The sequence below is a fragment of the Lasioglossum baleicum genome, unplaced genomic scaffold (assembly GCF_051020765.1).
Source record: "Lasioglossum baleicum unplaced genomic scaffold, iyLasBale1 scaffold0028, whole genome shotgun sequence".
Lineage (NCBI taxonomy): Eukaryota > Metazoa > Arthropoda > Insecta > Hymenoptera > Halictidae > Lasioglossum > Lasioglossum baleicum.
In genome coordinates this window covers 1,818,665-1,842,244 of record NW_027469088.1, presented here as the reverse complement: position 1 = coordinate 1,842,244, position 23,580 = coordinate 1,818,665, and the positions used below count along the sequence as shown (strand labels likewise).

The 23,580-nt window shown below is 43.8% G+C and overlaps 3 protein-coding genes across 3 annotated transcripts; 2 read left to right on the top strand and 1 right to left on the bottom strand.

Annotated features, from left to right (window-relative positions):
- Positions 1-11,754: 11,754 nt before the first annotated feature.
- LOC143219402 (uncharacterized) lies at positions 11,755-13,678 on the bottom strand. The gene is made up of 7 exons (XM_076445411.1): positions 12,615-13,678; positions 12,474-12,521; positions 12,367-12,399; positions 12,248-12,280; positions 12,129-12,161; positions 12,015-12,047; positions 11,755-11,938 (listed from the first exon to the last, which is right to left on the bottom strand). The coding sequence occupies exons 1-7, from the start codon at positions 12,980-12,982 to the stop codon at positions 11,755-11,757; spliced, it is 732 nt and encodes a 243-aa protein (XP_076301526.1). The 5' UTR covers positions 12,983-13,678.
- Positions 13,679-13,964: 286 nt separating this feature from the next.
- LOC143219397 (uncharacterized) lies at positions 13,965-14,588 on the top strand. The gene has a single exon (XM_076445407.1). It carries the CDS (start codon positions 14,073-14,075, stop codon positions 14,574-14,576), a length of 504 nt encoding a protein of 167 aa, XP_076301522.1. The 5' UTR covers positions 13,965-14,072; the 3' UTR covers positions 14,577-14,588.
- A 566-nt stretch (positions 14,589-15,154) lies between these two features.
- LOC143219401 (uncharacterized) lies at positions 15,155-19,008 on the top strand. The gene is made up of 3 exons (XM_076445410.1): positions 15,155-15,680; positions 15,774-15,821; positions 18,876-19,008. The coding sequence occupies exons 1-3, from the start codon at positions 15,313-15,315 to the stop codon at positions 19,006-19,008; spliced, it is 549 nt and encodes a 182-aa protein (XP_076301525.1). The 5' UTR covers positions 15,155-15,312.
- The last annotated feature ends 4,572 nt before the right edge of the window (positions 19,009-23,580 follow it).

The window sequence follows — 23,580 nt, the reverse complement described above, 5'->3', positions numbered from 1 at the left end:
GATGAGTGAGAGGAATGAAAGCTTGTGCAAAAGGTTGGATTTGAACTGAGACGGGTGGATGTTGTGATTGTTAAGAAAATGGAATGCGCGGATCTACTAATAAGTCACTGTATTTCTCACTAAAGAAATGAATGTCAAAGACAACTGTACAATGATGTGAAATAAAGATGAAGTGCGTTAAAGGTATGCCCATGAAAGATGCTTGAAAGCGCTTGAAAGAGAACGGCTGATCGCTTTGACAGTTTGCTCGGTAAGGACACGGATACCGCCGTTATCTCACTCTATTGTTGTCTTGATCCTCCCGGAAGTTCGTCACGCACCGGAGGTTCCGATTGGGCCTGCTCGAACATTCCAGAAGGAACGAGACGGGATCCAACCAATCACGCGCGTGGATCTTTGCCCGTGCGAGTCTCAACGGCACACGCTTTCGGCGTTCGTGTGGCGGGATAGCGCCTGTGTCAGAAGGAGCGCGCTGCGTTGCAAACTAACATGGCGCGAGCGAGCGCCAATCTCAAACAGATACCTTACTATGTACTATACATATACATATCCATTTTCAGTTATATATACTTTTTAAAAATGAATTGTATATAAATATAGAATATTTTAATAATATTATATTTTATAAATATATTATATTTTTATATATGCTGATAATTATAAAAATGTCAATCTATACTTTATACAAGTTGTATTTTTTATTTATTTTGTTACATATGTTACATATTTACAAATGATATCTTTTATATATTCTAAATATCTATTTATAGCACTACATAGTAATAATTAATATAATTATAGTGTAACTGAAACTAAAAATTGGGGATATAATAAAGAAACATACAACCATGAATTTACAGGTTCTTGTATTAATATTTATTCTCATCTCTATGTTATGTGACATATATTATGTATATAACGTACAATTATAACAAATCGATCTTTTACAATATCTTTTTCCTCGCAAATAGTATGTAATGTACATTTTTACATCATATTGAATATGTTTGAACTCGTTTCGCATCCAATAATTTTGAATAACAAAATTCTGTGAACATATATTAGTGATCTCTATATGTGTCCTATAAGGTGGTAAATTAGTAAATGATGTATACATATATATAAACCATTAGCATACAAAATCTAAATCTTCCAGCTTCTAATTAAAACATTTTTCAAGTGTTCGGTTACTATTCTTAAAGAATCTCACCTATTATATACAAAAAGTGATAGCAATTAATTGTATACAGGGTGTTTACCTACAGGTGGGAGAAAATTTAAGGGGTGGTTCTCGACGATAATATAAGACGAAAATGAAGAATAAAAAAATTGCGATTTCGGCTTCGTTATTTAGTTATTAACAATTAAAAATCCGCCTATAATGCTGCAACACTTCTAACAAAAGTATACGTTGCGTACGTCAGACAGGCGCGCGACAGTCTCGTATCAAGTGACAAACGCATGCATACCTTGCTTCTCATTTGGGGCCCCAGCGAGGTGAAAATGTTTAAAAAATCGGTGGACGACATTGAACGTACCTACTCGTTAAAATCCACAAGGGCATTTCTAATATCCGCCCTATGGAATTATCGAGTAGAAGGGGTCAATGCCCTTTCACTTTTAAATTCTTCTCAAACATATCCACAAATCCTTATCCTGCACTATAATTGTTCATAACACCGTACCTAATATACTGGAATAAACGCTCTAGCACTATTTACAATATCATACACACGCACTACGAGTTTACAGAGAGTACAAGTTTACCGAGGGGAATGAGGAGAATGTAAAGAACTGGTAATCCTTTAACGTTGCAACACTGCACTTTATTGAACTTTATACTTTATTTACGTCGCGAGACTCGCTCACAGACGGAACGGACATCTTGAGGTCGTGTGATTTCTGCGAACGGAAATCTTCGACGCGTGCGAGAAGAATCGTCCGTTCAAGCTAGCATCCGTATGCACACTGATTCAAGACAGCTAATGTGGTCAATGCACAATGCACACACATGAGATATTTTGCGGTCACAGACAGAATGAGAAAGAATCACGAAATTCGTGAAAACAGGATAGACAATGTATTGGTATAGCAACGCGCGATGTTTGGGCGGTAGTTTGCTGTAGATCTTCATTTGTTTTATCGATCTGGCATCGACCTCATCAGCTGTCTTGAATCAGTGTGCTTACGGATGCTAGCTTGTACGGACGATTCTTCTCGCACGCGTCGAAGATTTCCGTTCGCAGAAATCACACGACCTCAAGATGTCCGTTCCGTCTGTGAGCGAGTCTCGCGACGTAAATAAAGTATAAAGTTCAATAAAGTGCAGTGTTTCAACATTAAAGGATTACCAGTTCTTTACATTCTCCTCATTCCCCTCAGTAAACTTGTACTCTCTGTAAACTCGTAGTGCGTGTGTATGATATTGTAAATAGTGCTAGAGCGTTTATTCCAGTATATTAGGTACGGTGTTATGAACAATTATAGTGCAGGATAAGGATTTGTGGATATGTTTGAGAAGAATTTAAAAGTGAAAGGGCATTGACCCCTTCTTCTCGATAATTCCATAGGGCGGATATTAGAAATGCCCTTGTGGATTTTAACGAGTAGGTAGGTTCAATGTCGTCCACCGATTTTTTAAACATTTTCACCTCGCTGGGGCCCTAAATGAGAACCAAGGTATGCATGCGTTTATCACTTGATACGAGACTGTCGCTCGCCTGTCTGACGTACGCAACGTATACTTTTGTTAGAAGTGTTGCAGCATTTTAGGCGGATTTTTAATTGTTAATAACTAAATAACGAAGCCGAAATCGCAATTTTTTTTATTCTTCATTTTCGTCTTATATTATCGTCGAGAATCACCCCTTAAATTTTCTCCCACCTGTAGGTAAACACCCTGTATAATAATATATATTTCTCAATCTATATACATACAGGATAACTTTGGATACAGTTCAATTTTATTAATCACTTAATCTTAAATTACATCATGCATATCAAATAATAAACCAATTTTTTGAATCTGTATAAGAATCAAATTGTCGTTTAAGTTACATATATACACTGTGACGTTGCAACCTTTGCGACGTCCCTTCTCCGTTAATTCCGCGCATATTTGAGAGCGATAAAGGACCGGACCGCCCTCTAACGGGACACGTTACCGATACAGGATTCGAGAGCGCTCCTCTAAGAGATTCCGATATTATCGAGGACCTCCTAATGACATCTGTCGCGCGTGCCGAGAACGGCAAGTTTCAGGGCCGTATATGGAACGTGCAGAAGGAACCACCGACCTTCCGAATTGTCACGGGGAAATAACAGACGCCCCGCAGCCAGGAAGCGCCCGACGGAAAAGCAAATGGCCGATTTCGAGAAATTAGAGCTTGGTGCGAGGACACTCGGCAAACAAACCGGAGGCGCCGCCAGGACAGTAGCTCTCTTAAACATCTCGTCCAAGGTGACGGACTGGAAGACCTGACGCCGTCTCGCCCCGTCAAGGGAGAGCTACCCCGGGGTCGGTGCCCTCGTAGCCAAGAAAAGGAAGCCCCTCCGCCGGTCAAGAGAGCGATAGGCTCCTTGACCAATTTCGTGACTGTCCGGGGCCCTAGGACGCGAAGAGGGTACGCTCCTGTGCCATAGAGTTCACGCCGTGGAAACACGCCATAGGCAATTCGGAAAAGCGGTCGAGTGGGGGGGAACTGAGTTCGATCCGCTAGATTGCCGAAAATCGATGGATCGCTGTCGCGCTGGCTCTCGTTATCGCAGGACGTGCGCTCTGCACTCGCGTTGCGAACTAATTGTAATTTAGCGTCGGGAAACCGAGAAGTGCCCGTTGGAGGTTTTCGTGGCGTCTAGGATGAAGTCCACCTAAGTTCCGGCCGTGCCTCACGCTCTATCGAGAGCAGTTCCGAAAAAGGGCATCGAAAACGAGAAACGGTAAGCCGCACTTGTGATCCATTCGGTATTTCGTTGCGCGACGGCTCGACCTTCGTCGCGAGAGGACGAATGCTTCCCATTCTGTCCTCGATAATTCGCTCGCATTCGTTTCGGGAATGCTTTGAGATTTCGAGATTATTTTGAGAGTTTTCGTCTTTAAATTACGTGCGAAAGAGTGTCCTAAGAGGAGTCGCGTTTCGTGAGAGTGATCTTTTCGGTATCTTCGCGTTTCTCGAATCCTGTGTCTCTCGCCGAACCTCGCAGGGTTTTCGTCGGCGTTCGATCGCGTAATCGTTAGCGTACGCGTCGGGGCGAATCCCGGGCGGAAGTCCTCGCGGCAGTCTCGTAGTTCGCCGATCAACTGCGCCTCGCGTTTCCGAAGTTCGTTGCGAACGAAACAACGGTAATTGTCAGCGGTATCGTGCGAGCAAAATCGGTAAGATAACCGCGCGGCGAACGACCACCTTCTCGCTATCTTGTACGAAGAGCGCGGGCTCTCGGGTCGCGGTCACGTGGCCGCAGATTTTGTAATTTACCGACTGCTACAATAAATAGCTCGAGACCATATCGTAGTCGAATTATTCGATTCCCTGTGAGATCCGTCCTGCCGAGAGGGCTGTCCTAGTCATCCCGTGTTCGAACCATCTGGCCTAGTCGCGACGTCGTTTTCGATCCGCGTATCTCGAAGATTCGACTCTCGATCTCGGCGTCTCCGAGCTCGAGCCTTGTTCTGCGTTTCGTGTGGCATCCTTGCGGTGCCTGGCGCCCGAACCTTTCGTTTTTCGTGAGGAAATCATCGAATCCTCGAGTCTCGTTTGTCTCGGGCGGACCGCGTGTACTCGGCTTGCACGCGGCCTGGTCTCAGCGCCTGCAAGGCCCGAAGTTAACCGGCTTCCGCGAGTCAAACCGCTCGTCGGAAAAAGGTTAACGTGACAACACATACCCAGACAGCACAGTCTGCCCGAGCCCACCGCCGGACTCAACTAGCCGAGCCCCAGCCCGACACGTTACGAGCTAACGTAATGCTTGGCTCAGCGTTGAGACCAAATCAGGACGATTTAGCCTGGCCCCTGTGCACCAACGGGCGCGATTTTCACCTGCCGGGGGCTCGAGCCCAGAGCCTGACGGCCGGGCTGGGATTCAGCCTGTTTTTGAGAGGGCAGCACGGTATCACACTAATGTGGCCAATCAGTGCTTCGATTGGGCCCAACTTTTCTCGCGCATGCGCGACACAGGGCGGGTCGCATCAATATGGCAGTACCGACAAAAGTATTATAAGTTAATAAATAAGACCTTTGAGGGCGATTGCTGCCTAGATTGACCTTTATCTGGCGTTTTTGATTACTGAAAAAACCCGTGTTTGTATTATCACGCAATGAGAACGCGAATCCCGCACACTTGCAATCTTGCAAATCGGCTGAATCCTAGCCCGGCCGGCAGGCCCTGGGCTCGGAGCCCTCGGCAGGTGAAAATCGCGCCCTTTTGTGCACAGGTGCCAGGCTGAAACCGAGCCGGTGTGCCGTCGGGGTATATATATATATATATATATATATATATATATTCATACATTATTAAGTAACGTATTCGGTATTTAAATAAGAAATTGTCTATACCTTTCTACTAACTACATAAATAACACAATATTTTAACTCAAAGATGAAGAATTACTATGACTTGAGATAAAAAAGTTAGGATCACAGTCGTGATCGTGAAATAATCACGATCTACGAATTATCATTATTCATACATCATTATATTGTCTGGTATTGGTATTTAAATAAGAAATTGTCTATACCTTTCTACTAATTACATAAATAATACCATTTTTTAACACAAAGATGACGAAGTACTATGACTCGGGATAAAAAAGTTAGAATCACAGTCGTGATCGTGAAACAATCACGAGCGTGATCGTGATTCTGCGATCACTGTGATAAATCACCGTGAGTGATTTTGAACGCCATCTCTAGTCCCCACAGGGGACAGCAGTGTCACCTCTATCTAATCCTCTTTGGTCTGTACGTTTTACATCCACTGATATATATACTATGGACAGAGAGTATATGAGAGTGCTCACGCCCGGGTTTTGGCCGTGCCGCTTTTGTCTCCACATCATGTTTAGCCTGGAACAGCTCCTACATCATCTTTAGCATGGAACAGAACCTACATCATCTTTAGCAAGAAACAGAACCCACTTTACTGTTAGCACATCTGACGACATCTGTGTCGTACGAATATTTCTCTTACGCCCTCTAGGATATATTCTGACTGGAGTGAGAAACAGGAGGCCACCAGAGGCCACCGACGGCATTTCGTCGGTGCAGAAGACACTGTATCGTGTTAGCAACGCGCCTGCGCGCTACACTCACCAGCGTACCTTTACTATATCCGTGTGCGCTGCTTGTGCACTTGCGCCAGCCACAATCTATTTTTAGCACTTGCCATGTTGCCACGTTGTATTGCTTTACACTTTACACGGAAACGAAACTGAAAGGCTGTCGAGCCGTCGCGTCGTCGAGCGTATGAATCGCAATCTGGAGCTAGCCTTCGAGTCCCCGCGTGCAGCGGGGATTTTTTTTTTGTTTTTATTTTTCATTTCTTTTTTAATTACATTTTTTAACTTTCCAAAAAATTAAAAATGTAAAAACTATGTTCAAAATATGTATTCATTTTAAATAGAAACGTTTTGTTACTGTCATAATTGCATTAATAAAAATTGGTATATGAGAACAGATTGATGGTATTTATTTGGACTAATTGGAGAATACGAAAATGCAGGAAGTATTTTTTAGTTTATGAAACAATTTGTAGATTTATTAGTTGTCAAACAAATAATAAAATAAATTGTATAATATATATAAATTGATTTTATACTAGCATACACAAGTTTATTTATTAAAAAATACAGTCATAACTATAATTATAATATAATAGAATTTCATAAAATGTATATTGAGGTTATTGCAAACTCATCTTTCTTCGCAATGATGCTCTAATTTCATTGCTTCTCTCGAATGTCCATTTCCTTCCGAGACAGTGGCGTTTTTAGGTGTAAATAAAAAATGTTGATATAATTATATCAATTTTAAAAAATGTATCATAATTAAACTACAATTATTCTAATAACGTGGAATGTAGTACATATTAAGTTTTAGTTACCCGGATTTTCTTCTTCGACGTTAAGCACTCTTTACTGCTTCTCGTAATTTACGTATATGCAACATTAGGGTGGACCTTATTTTTCGACCATGAAATTTTTTTGGTCCCATAAACCAGAATTGTGACAAATGTTGAGAAAATGGTCTGGAAAAATTTTGGGGCCGTTTGGATCATGGGAAAATGAGTTTTTAATGGAAAATGAGAATTTTTTAAATCATGACATAAATAGACGTTATGATATATCGTTGAATTTGTCTTTTTTCTCTTTAAGAATCCATATATAGCAAAAACAGTTGTTGATCGAAAAATCATCCGTGACCTTGAAAACTTTAAATAATGACTTTGAAAACATTTTTTTTCTTTGATACTATATCCACCTCCTTATATATATACAAAAACTTTTGTTTGAAGAGTTTTTTCATATATGTATACATAACTGACAGAGATATTATATATAAATAAATTCATTAATACGCTCCAATCTACAAAAGAACAAGAAAGCGAGCTAATAAAAACGTGGTAAAAATAGTTCTAATATCGGAAAAAGAAGTTATTATGAATAATAAGTAGTCTGACTGAAACATGGACTGAAGGTGATCAATGATACCGCTGAACGGGGCGTTAAACTAATGGAGGATCATAATAAAATTTTATCTAGAAACAAAGAGGAGAAATAATATATGTATACTATACAAACTGTGGTGGAATGTCGAAAGCAGTATCCTGACGCCACAAAGCAGAATTTGTCAAAGGATTTGTAAATATTTTTTAATATAGCGAGAAACACCTGATCAATCCCTACATGATTAATTGCATTTTTAAGAGGCATTGAAGACTGCTTGTTAACTGGGAGTTATTAAATTTTTCATTTTCCTCAGAGTCAGTAAGTTCTTTATTTTTTTCGAAGTCATTAAGTTTTCCATTTTTCTTGGAGTTATTAAATTTTTCATTTTCCTCAGTGCCGTCAAGTTTTTTCATAGAGTCATTGAAGTTTCCATTTTTCTTGGAGTTATTAAATTTTTCATTTTCCTCAGCGTCATTAAGTTCTTTATTTTTCTTGGAGTCATTAAGTTTTTCATTTTTCTTGGAGTCATTGAAAAGTCCCTCTTTGTCGTTTACGCGCCGTCGTAAAAAAAGTTCTGGTATGTTGCTAGTCTAAAAATATGATCAATGCTATTTTTCAGTTTCTCTAATAAATCTGCATTTGTCGAATTTTTGCGTGTTTTTCAGTTTGTGTAATTAACATTTTGAACCAAAAAATCGGGAAAAAATCTCAATTATCAATTTCAATTAAATGCAATTATATGATTAAATTAATGCAAGTAAATGGGAAAAATTGACCGAAAATTTAATGGCGCAACGGCTGTTTAAATAATTCGGAGGACTACCTCGTCCGACTAGACCCTTCATTCCAAATTGTAATATTCCAATATTTCAGTATCATTTTTAATATTTTTCAAGTACTATTTAAAACTATTAATGAGTTTTAACAACAAAATATTTTAAATGGAAAACTAAATTTTGACAAATAAGATACGATTATAGCAAGCTTGCTATAAATGTCGAAAACTCGAGTCTGGCCAGAGACATTATTTTCAGGAAACACTATTCTATGATGACAAACGGAGAAAAGGGAAGTGAAGCTCGAGGGTTTCGGTCGCCGTGGAGTGGAGTGAAACATTGTAACATGATACGGGTCGGGTCGGGTATATCGGTGCAAAATATCAGAATATTTTTTAAGAATTATTATTTTATATTAAAACGTTTGTAGCTCATTGCAACGTCGACCGATTTTGACGAAATTTTCAGAATATGTTTAATTGACACAGATTTACAAAATGTATTTTTTAAATTTTCAATGTCGGCCCATATAAAGATGTTGTAAAATTCAACTTTTAGTAAGTAAGTAAATACGTATTTATTTATTTATTTCAGCCTCGTGGCCCAGAAATTGGACTTGGATTATAATTCTCGAAGCCATTCATCCCTCTATTTATCCATTCATCCGTTCCTCCACCCATCCATCCATATCCTATGCCACATCAGATACCTTATTGTCTATGTTGATCTATCCCAATGTCTCCCCGCTAATCCTGCCTCCCTCTTGATTATCCCTTGTGATTAATTCTTTCCTTTTCTTCTCTATACTCCTAACTATTGATATATGACGTCGTTTATCTGTTCCTAGAACTATTGTATACATATACATTCGGGGAATCATATCTTCGGGTGTCGATATGTGACGTCATGATACAGAAATGAATACTGTTCCGAGAACCATTGTTTTAAACATTCCAGGGACCATCTCTGCCGGTCCTATTACATTAATCTCTGCGATATCTTAGGTTTACAAACAGAGATAGAGCGGCGGCCCTTTGAATCCGCATGACGACAATGACTCACGTTTTGGTATAAAATGTACCGGCAAGCTCCGGACAATCATCAGTCTAAACCTAACTTCTGAAGAGAGAGCATCTATATAAATATCGTTTAAAAAGATATCTGCCTGTTTTCTTTATTATAAAATTACCTTGCTCCCCAAAAACCAACACTAACCCATTCTAGAATTTCTCCCACTCTTTTCTCCTGTACTATCTTTTCTATACCTATGTTAATTCTTTCTACCCCTTCATAGTCTTCTGCCAGGTGTTTTAGTTTCCCCAAGTGTCTCTCATTTTTTCTACAATTCCGATCAGTTGCTATTTTTGAAAAAATTATTGTCACATCCTGTACTAAACTAATTATTCTAGCTTCCCAAAAAGTTCAAATCGTATAGTACAATATTGAAAAAGTTATCATTTTTAGAGCGTCCGAAAATTTTTGCGAGTCACAGTATGTACCCAGCTAACCAGGCGTGCCTTGGGCAAACCGTGCCTAGGGCACAGATCGGCAAATCATTGTCCAATCTACGCTCGGAGGTGCTCAAGTCCCGATTGGCTTAATTTTGGACGACCTCCTGTGCGCGCATATGCCGAGCTAGCGTCGTCCGTAGGACCAGGGTTTGGACATGGGCATGAGGTCGGCATCAGGTCGGCACGAATCGGCCGAATGTGCCTTTGTGGCAGCACTGTCGCACCGATGTAGCGCATGCCGAATATCGTTTTACAGGGCAGCACCGTCAGCGAGCGTAGCTCGCACTAATGTGGCAGATGGCGGTGAAGTAAATCTCTATCGTACCAAATATACAGCACTTGTTCCTTTTATTCACATTCATTCTCGACAATTCGAAATATGTATACCCATACCAGAGAGTATAATACAAATTTTATTTATTTCTCACATTTGTTATTTTTCCTAGACTGCGGATCTTTATGCGAAATAAAAATTGTCTGCATCGATTGCAAGAGACACAATCTAAAATTTGCATTGCCGTACAATTTTCTTTACAGTTCAATTTCAACTAATTTACATTTAAATTCACATTGAATACACTTATATTTTAATGTTAAAATATTAAGAATTTTCAAATTTAGATTACTAGATATCGCAGGAAGTTGGTGGGTGAAGGGATTCTAAACGAACACAAAGCAGGTAATAATTAATACATATTATATTTTTTAATTTATTTTCATTTTAGTTTTCTTTATTATTACTCGACTTAGATTTTTACATATCAGGGATTCGCTGTACATACACAGGCACACCTGGGCCATGGAAATTTCATTTCTCTAAAAGCATATCTTCTGGTTGAGATTTCTGGTCGAGTCTAGACCGTGACCCATATTTTCCTGATTCTGCGCCTCTTCTCCGGAACGACGTGCTCCTTCAGGATAACTCAAACATCCATGTGTGGTTAAATAATCTGGAAAAATATTAATACATTTATATTAATTAATTATAATTATTACATGCTAACGATGTCATATATAGCCTCGTGTTACTTACTCCTTTTCCTTTTGCACGCGTAGCCAATAGATTTCCGCATTACCCTGGAGGTACTATTGACAATGCGTATTTTTTCAGTGGTATCCCCAGTATGCCTACTCCACTATTTATAAAAGGTCGTCAGTTATCGTCAACGTCACGTGTCGTTGTACTCCGGTTCGAGGTACTCTAAGTCGGTGCCGTCACCGTGTTCGGCACGGAGGTACTCGTAGACGGCACCATCGTCATTATCGTCAAAGACGTAGTTAATAACGTCGCCGTTTCCGTTACAGTGGTCGTCCTCGTCGTCCTTGTTGTCGTCTTCGTCCTTGTTGTCGTCGTCGTCCTTGTCGTCGTCGTCGTCGCGGCCTCTCCAGCAAGCGCGGGCGTCGGCTACGGCGAGGGCGTCGGCGGAGGGTTCACGTGCCGATGGCCGTGCCGCCCGCTGCTTTGCGGCTTTGAGCGCCGCCTTCCCGGCCTCCGCGAAATCAGCCTTCGTAGCCTTTGGATACGCGGCTGACCGGAACGTAGCTTCTGTAACATTCATTTAAATAAATATATTAATCGATAAATTAATAATTACATTCTACTGAATAAGAGATGTACAATACTTACCGTGGATGGCCCTCACTATCCGCGTTTTATACAGCGGGCGGGTTCCACGGATGCCCGTCCATGTATGCGACAATGCCACTGTGTCAGAGAGGGCATCGTCACAACAAGCCCTGACCGCTTCTCGCAACGAGTGCCCTCCCAATTGGTGCAAATACCCAACCTGAAAAAAAATAAACATTACTTTCTATATTCATAAACTAATAACACAATAGTCTCCTTTATTGCAATATATATACTTACGACACTGTGGAAGTCGCTATCGGGACAATTCTCGAATTTCTGCACATCCTCTGCAGACTGTAAGGGTAACCAGTGCGGTCGTTGCCCCAGATACTCGACCTTTAGCATCCCAGTTATCTTCCTGATGGTTGTAGAGAAATTCGTACATTAATATTAATTAATTACAATCATTATATATAAAACCACGTGTTACTTACGCCACCTTCTTCTCCAATTGCTTCATACTCATTCTAAAAAAATAAAGGTTGTTAAATTATTACATTTATATTAATTAATTACAATTATTATATATATAACCACGTGTTACTTACTCCACCTTTTGCTCTAATTGCTGCAGTCCCATACTGAAACAAAGGTTGAGAAATTGATAAATTAATAAATTAATATTAATTAATTACAATTATTATATATATAACCACGTGTTACTTACTCCACCTTTTGCTCTAATTGCTGCAGTCCCATACTGAAACAAAGGTTGAGAAATTGATAAATTAATAAATTAATATTAATTAATTACAATTATTATATATATAACCACGTGTTACTTACTCCACCTTCTGCTTCACTTGCTGCAGTCCCATACTGAAAGAAAAGGTTCATAAATTAATATTAATTAATTACAATCAATTAATTGTAATTGTTATTGTATTACTTACTCAATCCTTTGCCCCAACTGCTGAACAAGATGCAGCAGTATCGCGATACTAAAACAAATACAAACGTGATACCATTTGCTATACAATTTAATTACAATTATTACTAAATTTAAAAACAAATGTGCAACTCGTGCTTCTCACCTGTCTTGCTGCGGAGGAGGCACCTGGAGTGTCGGAGTCGGGATGGGGATGGAAAGTGGTGTAGAAGCGGCGGAGGAAGGTTTGGGATTGTTGGACGTTGGTGAACGATTCTGGAGCAAAGGATTCGGTGGGAATTCGACGTTCACCTGCGGATCCGACGATTCCATACTGGCCTGCAGTAGTAGCAACATATCCTCGCGTGAGGGGGATTTTTGCTGCTCCTTCGCAACGGGCTGCTTCTTTCGTATTTTGTTGGATGGCCCTGCCTTCCCCGAATCTTCTTTATATTTTGCTGGCAACTGTGGTTGCCTTTTTGGACGTTGTTGATTCTGAAATGTATGAACATTGAAAGAGAATATTAATATCATTAATCAAAGAATGGAAAGAAAAAACCAGACGATTGTCGCTGACATTCGTAGGCTGTGCGAGACACTGTAACGATACGATCAAACATTTCGTCAACTAGAAACTAAAAATTCAAGCTTACTTTATCCATGATGCTTGAAGTTTGGAGAAGTTTGAAGAAGTTTGAAGTCGCAAGTGGACGGGAGCGCTTCTCAAGAATTATTGCCGGCAGTGATAGTGATGCTAGAAAAGATGTTGGTTTCACCATCAATCTGGCCACACTGCCCTCCGCTGGCTCGGCCCCCACATTGACGTACTTGTCTTTTGTCTCGATTTTATTCGTCTGTTTTTTCGCAGAACGCGCGTTTCGCCTATTCTTCGCGGGAGGCGCGTTTCGCCTGTTTTCGCTGGAGGCGCGTTTCGCCTATTCACCGCTTCTCGTTCAGTCCTCCTTCGCTTAGCTCGGTTGCAACGTCGTCGTGCCATCCAGTGCCATCGCTGTGTGGTAACAGTAGGTGACACTCGTGAGTGCTAATACTCATTGGATTACGCGATTTGACCAGCACGTAAGAGGAAGGTACTTATATATATATTTTTTTTTTATATCGGTTATTCGATTTCATTTTGCCATTGCCTAGCAAAAGCTTACGAACATCGTTACCGCGGAAACCATTTCGGGAATTGAGTTCCTGTCAAAAACGGCGCGTTTTGAATGTAGTAAGAACAAGTTGAGGTGATATGCGTAATAGCAAACCGATGGTTGTAGGCATCTATAAAGGTCCAAATAAACCCGGGGATTGTAATATTTACCTTAAAAAATTTGTCTCCGACATCAATGTGATGATGTCGAAAGGAGGCATTATTTTTCAAGGTAAAACAATCCCTGTGCAGTTGAGATGTTTTATTGCGGATGCACCAGCGCGGGCTTTTATTTTAAATCACAAAAATCATTTATCTTCTAATCCTTGTTCCAAATGTAAATTGCGCGGTACCACAATAGGTAAACGTCGGGTTTTCCGTGGCATCAATCATCCTCGTCGATGCGATAATGATTATGCCAATAGCCCCGATAAATATCATCAAAAAGGAAATAGTCCATTAGCTGCCCTCCAAATGGGAATGGTTTCTCAGGTTCCCTTCGAATACATGCACCTTGTTTGTCTGGGCATTGTAAAGAAATTGTTATCCGCCTGGGTGTCTGGTAATTATTCAAACGAAACAAGATTGTCCCGAAACATGATTTCTATCATCTCCGCGCGAATGGCAGTACTCGATAAGTACTGTCCATCCGATTTTTCTAGACGCCCGAGGCCAATAGAAGAATATTCAACTTTTAAAGCGACCCAGTTTCGCCAATTTCTCTTGTATACCGGCCCGGTAGTAATGTACGGGATATTAGCTCCGAATGTGTATACTCATTTTTTGTTGCTCCATATCGCGATTAGGATATTAGTTTCACCCTCGCTTATAGAGAAACATGTGAATTTTGCAAAAGCGGCATTGGAATTGTTTGTTTCTACTTCCGAAAAATTTTACGGTTCATCTTTCTTATCGTATAATGTCCACTGCCTCCTTCATTTGGCGGATGACGCCAGCCGTTTCGGAACGTTAGATTAATTTTCCGCGTTTGCGTACGAAAACACAATGTCCATTTTAAATAGATATATCAGAACGCCGGGTAAACCCCTCCAACAGTATGTAAATAGGATGGTCAAATCGCGTAATCCAATGAGTATTAGCACTCACGAGTGTCACCTACTGTTACCACACAGCGATGGCACTGGATGGCACGACGACGTTGCAACCGAGCTAAGCGAAGGAGGACAGAACGAGAAGCGGTGAATAGGCGAAACGCGCCTCCCGCGAAAACAGGCGAAACGCGCCTCCCGCGAAGAATAGGCGAAACGCGCGTCCAGCGAAAACAGGTGAAGCGCGCGTCCAGCGAAAACAGGCGAAACGCGCCTCCCGCGAAGAATAGGCGAAACGCGCCTCCCGCGAAGAATAGGCGAAACGCGCGTTCTGCGAAAAAACAGACGAATAAAATCGAGACAAAAGACAAGTACGTCAATGTGGGGGCCGAGCCAGCGGAGGGCAGTGTGGCCAGATTGATGGTGAAACCAACATCTTTTCTAGCATCACTATCACTGCCGGCAATAATTCTTGAGAAGCGCTCCCGTCCACTTGCGACTTCAAACTTCTTCAAACTTCTCCAAACTTCAAGCATCATGGATAAAGTAAGCTTGAATTTTTAGTTTCTAGTTGACGAAATGTTTGATCGTATCGTTACAGTGTCTCGCACAGCCTACGAATGTCAGCGACAATCGTCTGGTTTTTTCTTTCCATTCTTTGATTAATGATATTAATATTCTCTTTCAATGTTCATACATTTCAGAATCAACAACGTCCAAAAAGGCAACCACAGTTGCCAGCAAAATATAAAGAAGATTCGGGGAAGGCAGGGCCATCCAACAAAATACGAAAGAAGCAGCCCGTTGCGAAGGAGCAGCAAAAATCCCCCTCACGCGAGGATATGTTGCTACTACTGCAGGCCAGTATGGAATCGTCGGATCCGCAGGTGAACGTCGAATTCCCACCGAATCCTTTGCTCCAGAATCGTTCACCAACGTCCAACAATCCCAAACCTTCCTCCGCCGCTTCTACACCACTTTCCATCCCCATCCCGACTCCGACACTCCAGGTGCCTCCTCCGCAGCAAGACAGGTGAGAAGCACGAGTTGCACATTTGTTTTTAAATTTAGTAATAATTGTAATTAAATTGTATAGCAAATGGTATCACGTTTGTATTTGTTTTAGTATCGCGATACTGCTGCATCTTGTTCAGCAGTTGGGGCAAAGGATTGAGTAAGTAATACAATAACAATTACAATTAATTGATTGTAATTAATTAATATTGTTACGTCCCGGGTCGGATATGATCCGACGAAACGACGCCCAGACGGGGCGGGGACGTAACCGACCAATTTATTTAAGACGATCTTAGATCCACGTGGCGCGTAACGTCCACGTCTGATCAGGGACCCGATACCGGCGTTCGTCGTTGTTGAAAGGGGGCGAAGAGGGAAATGAATGGACGTCGTCCGGCGGGGATGTCGCGACGGAGCGACGAACTGCGCGATGACGGTGACAGCTCCCTGCGATCAGAGTGTCACTATGTGGGCGTGTTGTGTGTGACTCGTCCGAGCGCGTGGGTTGTTCGATTCGTGACAGGATTCTCGACCGAAGGGAAATTAGTGTTCTCTCGGTACCGAGCACCCTCTGGGCTCAGACGTACACGATTGATACACCAATTTTAGGGGTTATAGGAACGAATGTGAGGAATGTGAGGGATGTGAGGAATCGATCGACGGACCGATCGGGATTGAACAACCCGGAGACGCGCACACACACACGCACACACTCGCGATCACTCCACTCGGTCACTGATCGACGAACTTTAGTAATACCACCTTAGGGTGAGTATTCTGCGGACGACGTAACGTTCGTAACGCGGGTCCTCGATACTGATTTCCTCCAGTGGAGGGAGACTCGGGAGGAATCGGATCGGTATCAACCTCCACGGGGGAGGAGGCGCGGAATCAGGCCGTCCGACGGTCGTTTCTTCGCGGCGCGGAGGCGTTTCAGCGCGGTCAGCGGTTCCTTCTTCGCGTCGCGGAGGTATCGCGATCTCTCGACGGTCCACTATTTTTACTCGACGAGCAAGGGGGACGTCGCGGATGATCCTGGGCTGTTTAGCGATTCCCAAGTACGGATTGTAAACGGTAGTTTTCCCTTCGGCGCGTAGCTGTCGCACCAATTTACCGATTTGGTAGCTCCTACCGGCGCGACGGGGCATGGGAGATAGCGAGGGCGAGGTATTGCTGAATAAGCTGCGAAATAGATGGTTTAAACAGACAGAATATAATGAATCAGAATATGTACAAGAATAAGACTTGCGAGCAGAACTCGTGAACCAAATACAATGTCGGCTCGCTAGCGAGCTCGAACGAGATATATAGCACAGAATAGTAACAAGCAGGTTACGAGCGAGCTCATACAAAGCAAAATGGCACAAAAATAAGAATTATCAGCCTTAATTATAATGCGAGCAAGCTCGTACAACAAAATAGCACTAGATAATAGTTATCAATACGAATAGTAATGCGAGCAAGCTCGTTCAAACAAAAATAGCGCCAAATTAACAAAAATAGCAATTGCAATACGAATAGTAATGCGAGCAAGCTCGTTCAAACAAAGATAGCGCCAAATTAACAAAAATAGCAATTGCAATACGAGTAGTAATGCGAGCAAGCTCGTATAAGCCAAATAACACAAAATTAACAATTGAAATGTGAATAATAAAGCGAGCAAGATCGCATAAACAAGATAGCACGAAAATAGTAATTACAAATTTGACATGATAATGCGAGTAAGCTCGTACAACAAAATAACGGTGACGGTTTACGAGTAACCTCGTACAACCAATAAACCAGAATAATATCTGTAAATACGTAATAATAATCTACGAGCAGACTCGAATAACAATTTAGAACCAAATGATATATAAAGAAATAGTGTAAATGGTAAGGAGCAATACGACCTGAATATCGTGAACGATCTGAAATAGAGTCCGAAAACGCGAGAAAAGACTGAGTCGAACTGAATTCGATTGAAGACGCGAGAGAACTGAATTAGTAGAATTCCGAAACTGGAAGAGAGTCTGAACTAGAAGAGAATTTGAACTAGAAGAGAGTTTGAACTAGAAGAGGGCGATTCGCGCGATTTCGTCTTATTTATAATGAGAGCGCGGACCATAGGGATTCGGTGAACCGTGAAGTCCTTTGTCTAAATCGTACGAGGTACGGACGAATATGTTGTCGTCGATGTATACTTTTCGCTGTTTGAACGAGGCGACGGTTTAGATGTACGTACACCTGTACTCGCGGTTGCCATGCTGGCGTCCGCTTGTACCGGTGACTATTGCGTCTTTTCCGATTCCCTATGTTCACGCTCACGGGGATATGTATATATATGTATATACGGCGAGAATTTGCTCGTATGAAGGAGGCCGACGCAAGACGTCGGTACGACGTTACACCTTACCCCTTGGGGGCGCGAATTTTTCCGGCGGGAATGTGGCGAAACGCGGATGCTGCTGGCGATGTCGAGTATGGGGGGGGGGGGTGGGGTCAGCTGGGGAAACTCCAAATCCAACGTCGGACGACGTCACACCTTCCTCCTCGGGATGGCGACTTTCCGGGGGGGGCTCTTCGGGCGCGATGCCCTACCAGACGACGAAGTGGCATTAGGGCGCTGGACTGTTGGCTCTCGGTGGTAGCAGATATTGCCGGAGCTCCTCAACGTGTGGACTGTTCCTGAAGATCGTTTCGGCCACAACGATGCTCAGCCGTTCCCCGCATTCGCCGCAGTCCAACGGGGGTTGCGTACGAAACAGCGGGCCCTTGCAATTCGCGCAAGTGTTTCTCATCCACCTGATCCACTGAATGGAGTGGATGTGGAACGCCTCTCCGGTCCCTTGTATGTGTGGGCTGCAACGCTGGCAGACGTCCCGGCCTTTGGTGTCGGAGTAGACAGTTCCCCGGTAGCACTGGTGCCAGTCAAAGGGAGAGCTGAACCTGACGGCTTTCTCTTCAGGAGTAGGTGCTGGCTGTCCCAGAATACGACCCTGGTCATGGCTATTGCCAGCCGGTATGGGCATTTTTTGTAGTTTACAGGGTTCCACGAAGGTGGAGGCTGCACGCCCTGCACATCTTCGTTCCATTGGAATCGGAGAATATGGTCCCCTTGTAACCAGGGAACTCGTCGAATCGGCTCGTGTACTGGGCTGCCTTCTCGGCTGAAATAGCACAGCCATGATATGCTCTGCAGAGATTTGGCGTGTTGTGTCCCAAAACGTAGGGCCATCCTGCGTGTCGAGGCAGTTTCCTTTTTGGAAGGGACAGGTCTGTCCGGAGTGCAGGTGAATTGGAGGAGTCACCGTATGCGGTTCCAATGCTACGGCCATCGTTTCGGATCTCGCCGGGCAGTATGAGGCTACGGGAGGTCGTTGAGCTTGGTTGGGTTTGGGCGATTTGGGCGGGCGGCGTGATGTACGGTGTTCCCACGGAGCGTAGACTGAAGCAGGTTCCGTTGGTAGTTGACAACAGGTATCCTCGGCGTCTGTTGCGAACTACTGGGACGCGCGAATGTCGATCGTTTATATTTCCAGGCTGTACATTTTCCTTGGATAGCCTGTTTAATTTGTCGCGACGCTTCTTTGACTTCCTCCGCGCAATCCAAGAGGAAATTCTATGCGCATAGTCTGGAATTTGTGTCGAAGCAGCATTTGGTATTTCTGTGATTTTGTCGTTTATGATTTCCTCGTGGGTTGGCGGGGCTTGGTATTGGTGAACACGAGAAACGGTATCGCTAGTGGCGAGGATTTCGCGTTCGCATGCGTGGGCGTTTCCACGTCGATCTTTCTGGAGATAGGAGAGATCGTGGTTGTCTCGTGGTAAAGATTTTACCTTTTCAATCTCATCTGGATTGAGATGAGTCAGTGGGATTGTTTCGCAGAGTTCTGCCATACTCGGAGTAGCATCTTGTGGGGAGAAATGAACTCTCTTTGTTTTGAGTTCTGGAATTGGCGCGAGGTGATCATTTTTGATCGACTCGTACGGTCGAGTCGTACGAGATGTAGCGAGATGGTCCGAAACAGTTTCGGACTGTGGATTTGAATTAGAAATAGAATTATCCGGAGCCGATTCGGACTTTGGATTTGAGTTTGAAATAGAATGATCCGAAACCGATTCGGCTGTTGAGTTTGAATTAGGATTAGAGTAATCCGAAGCGGATTCGGATTTTGAATTTGAATTAGAATTAGAATGATCCGAAGCGGATTCGGATTTTGAGTTTGAGTTAGCAATAGAATAATCCGAAGCGGATTCGGATTTTGAATTTGAAATAGAAATAAAACAATCCGAAGCGGATTCGGATTTTGGGTTTGGCGCGAGCTGATCGATGTCGATCGACTCGCACGACCGGCTCGTGCGAGATGTGAAATTAGTAAACTGTTCCGAAACTGATCCGGAATCAGAAATGGGTTTGGGGTGGGAATAGAAAGGGTGGGCTTCAATCTCTTCTACCTTCAGTACCGGTAGGGAGGAGGTCGCCGCTTCGGTCAGTGCAACGCTGCACCGTGGGCTGGCCTTTCCGCGATTGTTTGTGACTCGGCAGTCACCTAAAACTACGTTCGGCTTAATATCTAGGCGAGAAATGTGTCCGGCACTTGGACCATTTACATCGACGGTGACGCACGCTACGGTACGGGCCTCAACCGTGTGCTCGCGCGGGTTTGAGAACGGAATAGAGACGTTATCGCGCACGACTGGTTGATTTGTGAGAGAGATTTCGGCTCGCTGTCTGTTCTGCGGGGGTTCGTATCTGCGCGGTGGCGGGAGGGGTCGAGACGCGTTTACAGAATATGAAGGATCCGCGGTACGCCAGGGTTCGCGGTACGCGGGCGTGGGTCGGTCAAAACCCGACGTCGTTCGTCGCTCAAAAGTAGGACTACGCGAATCGTATTCGTCGCGGGGAGGGTAGCCGTAGTAGTCGCGACGTTCAGGCGTACGATTGCGAGGTTTGTGAGATTCGCGAAGTTCGCGAGGAGGGGGATGATATTGGTCGCGATTCTCGGGGGTGCGACGTCGAGGCTCGGGGGAATAATAATCGCAGCGATTGGGCGTAGAGGAACGTGCCTCTGAAAAATGTGCGCGGCGATAATCGTCGCGAAGGGGTTCTTGGTATCGGAGTTTATCGAGTTCGTATTGTTTATAGGCGGAAATGGCCTCGTCGAAAACGATTCGTAACGGCTCGTTTCGGAACGGCCGGACCTCTGCGCGTAATGTGGGGATGAGGCCGCGAATGAAACTGTCTATAGTGAGGGTGTCGATATCGTCGACGTTGGTCCCGTCGCGGTGGCAATCGAGGATCGCGGTGCGTAAGTCTTTTACGCGACTGATAAAGTCAAGCACGTGTTCGGTGGGCCGCTGCGAGATGCTTGCCAGTTCGCCTCGGTACTGGTCAACGAAACGATGGGGACTCAGCACGTCTTTAAGACGGCTGCAGAGGTCTGAAATAGTGGAGCAATCTTCGTCCTCCACGGCCGCGTAGGCGCGACCGCGGAGCTTGTTGCAGACGAGTTTGGTCAGCGTGTGTTCTGCGTACGCGGGTATGACCTCGCGTGCGCGTTTGCACGCTCGGATGAATTGTAGGACGGTCATATTACTGCCATCGAAGGTGGGTATGAATTCTACTGCTTGCTTAACAGTGAAATTCACAGGGTCTGGGCGAGGAGCTTCGGTAAAGGGGGTTGAATCGTAGCGGGGGCGGAAGCGTGCAGCGTTCGAGTCAAGGTGGTTCAAACGCATCTCATGAAGGTCGCGACGCATTGCTAGGAGTTCATTTTCACGCGCGCGTTGTTCTGACTCGCGTAGGCTCGCCGCGGTTTCAAGGGCGGCGGCGCGCTCTTGAAGGATGGCTTCTTTCCTGGCGAGTTCCAATTGGAACGCGAACAGGTCCGAGGAAGAGAGGGGTGAGGGCACGTTCGAATTCAATTTTGATTCAGCGGAATCCATCGTGAAAAGAAGAGGTCGGGATACATGTATAAGCCGCCTAAGGGGCGAGAAAGAAGAAGAATTCGGATTAAAACTTCAACAACCAACGACCGGTTTTATTCGGCGATCGTCGTGTCCTACCGACTGCGCCAAAAATAACCTCCTGTTACGTCCCGGGTCGGATATGATCCGACGAAACGACGCCCAGACGGGGCGGGGACGTAACCGACCAATTTATTTAAGACGATCTTAGATCCACGTGGCGCGTAACGTCCACGTCTGATCAGGGACCCGATACCGGCGTTCGTCGTTGTTGAAAGGGGGCGAAGAGGGAAATGAATGGACGTCGTCCGGCGGGGATGTCGCGACGGAGCGACGAACTGCGCGATGACGGTGACAGCTCCCTGCGATCAGAGTGTCACTATGTGGGCGTGTTGTGTGTGACTCGTCCGAGCGCGTGGGTTGTTCGATTCGTGACAGGATTCTCGACCGAAGGGAAATTAGTGTTCTCTCGGTACCGAGCACCCTCTGGGCTCAGACGTACACGATTGATACACCAATTTTAGGGGTTATAGGAACGAATGTGAGGAATGTGAGGGATGTGAGGAATCGATCGACGGACCGATCGGGATTGAACAACCCGGAGACGCGCACACACACACGCACACACTCGCGATCACTCCACTCGGTCACTGATCGACGAACTTTAGTAATACCACCTTAGGGTGAGTATTCTGCGGACGACGTAACGTTCGTAACGCGGGTCCTCGATACTGATTTCCTCCAGTGGAGGGAGACTCGGGAGGAATCGGATCGGTATCAACCTCCACGGGGGAGGAGGCGCGGAATCAGGCCGTCCGACGGTCGTTTCTTCGCGGCGCGGAGGCGTTTCAGCGCGGTCAGCGGTTCCTTCTTCGCGTCGCGGAGGTATCGCGATCTCTCGACGGTCCACTATTTTTACTCGACGAGCAAGGGGGACGTCGCGGATGATCCTGGGCTGTTTAGCGATTCCCAAGTACGGATTGTAAACGGTAGTTTTCCCTTCGGCGCGTAGCTGTCGCACCAATTTACCGATTTGGTAGCTCCTACCGGCGCGACGGGGCATGGGAGATAGCGAGGGCGAGGTATTGCTGAATAAGCTGCGAAATAGATGGTTTAAACAGACAGAATATAATGAATCAGAATATGTACAAGAATAAGACTTGCGAGCAGAACTCGTGAACCAAATACAATGTCGGCTCGCTAGCGAGCTCGAACGAGATATATAGCACAGAATAGTAACAAGCAGGTTACGAGCGAGCTCATACAAAGCAAAATGGCACAAAAATAAGAATTATCAGCCTTAATTATAATGCGAGCAAGCTCGTACAACAAAATAGCACTAGATAATAGTTATCAATACGAATAGTAATGCGAGCAAGCTCGTTCAAACAAAAATAGCGCCAAATTAACAAAAATAGCAATTGCAATACGAATAGTAATGCGAGCAAGCTCGTTCAAACAAAGATAGCGCCAAATTAACAAAAATAGCAATTGCAATACGAGTAGTAATGCGAGCAAGCTCGTATAAGCCAAATAACACAAAATTAACAATTGAAATGTGAATAATAAAGCGAGCAAGATCGCATAAACAAGATAGCACGAAAATAGTAATTACAAATTTGACATGATAATGCGAGTAAGCTCGTACAACAAAATAACGGTGACGGTTTACGAGTAACCTCGTACAACCAATAAACCAGAATAATATCTGTAAATACGTAATAATAATCTACGAGCAGACTCGAATAACAATTTAGAACCAAATGATATATAAAGAAATAGTGTAAATGGTAAGGAGCAATACGACCTGAATATCGTGAACGATCTGAAATAGAGTCCGAAAACGCGAGAAAAGACTGAGTCGAACTGAATTCGATTGAAGACGCGAGAGAACTGAATTAGTAGAATTCCGAAACTGGAAGAGAGTCTGAACTAGAAGAGAATTTGAACTAGAAGAGAGTTTGAAC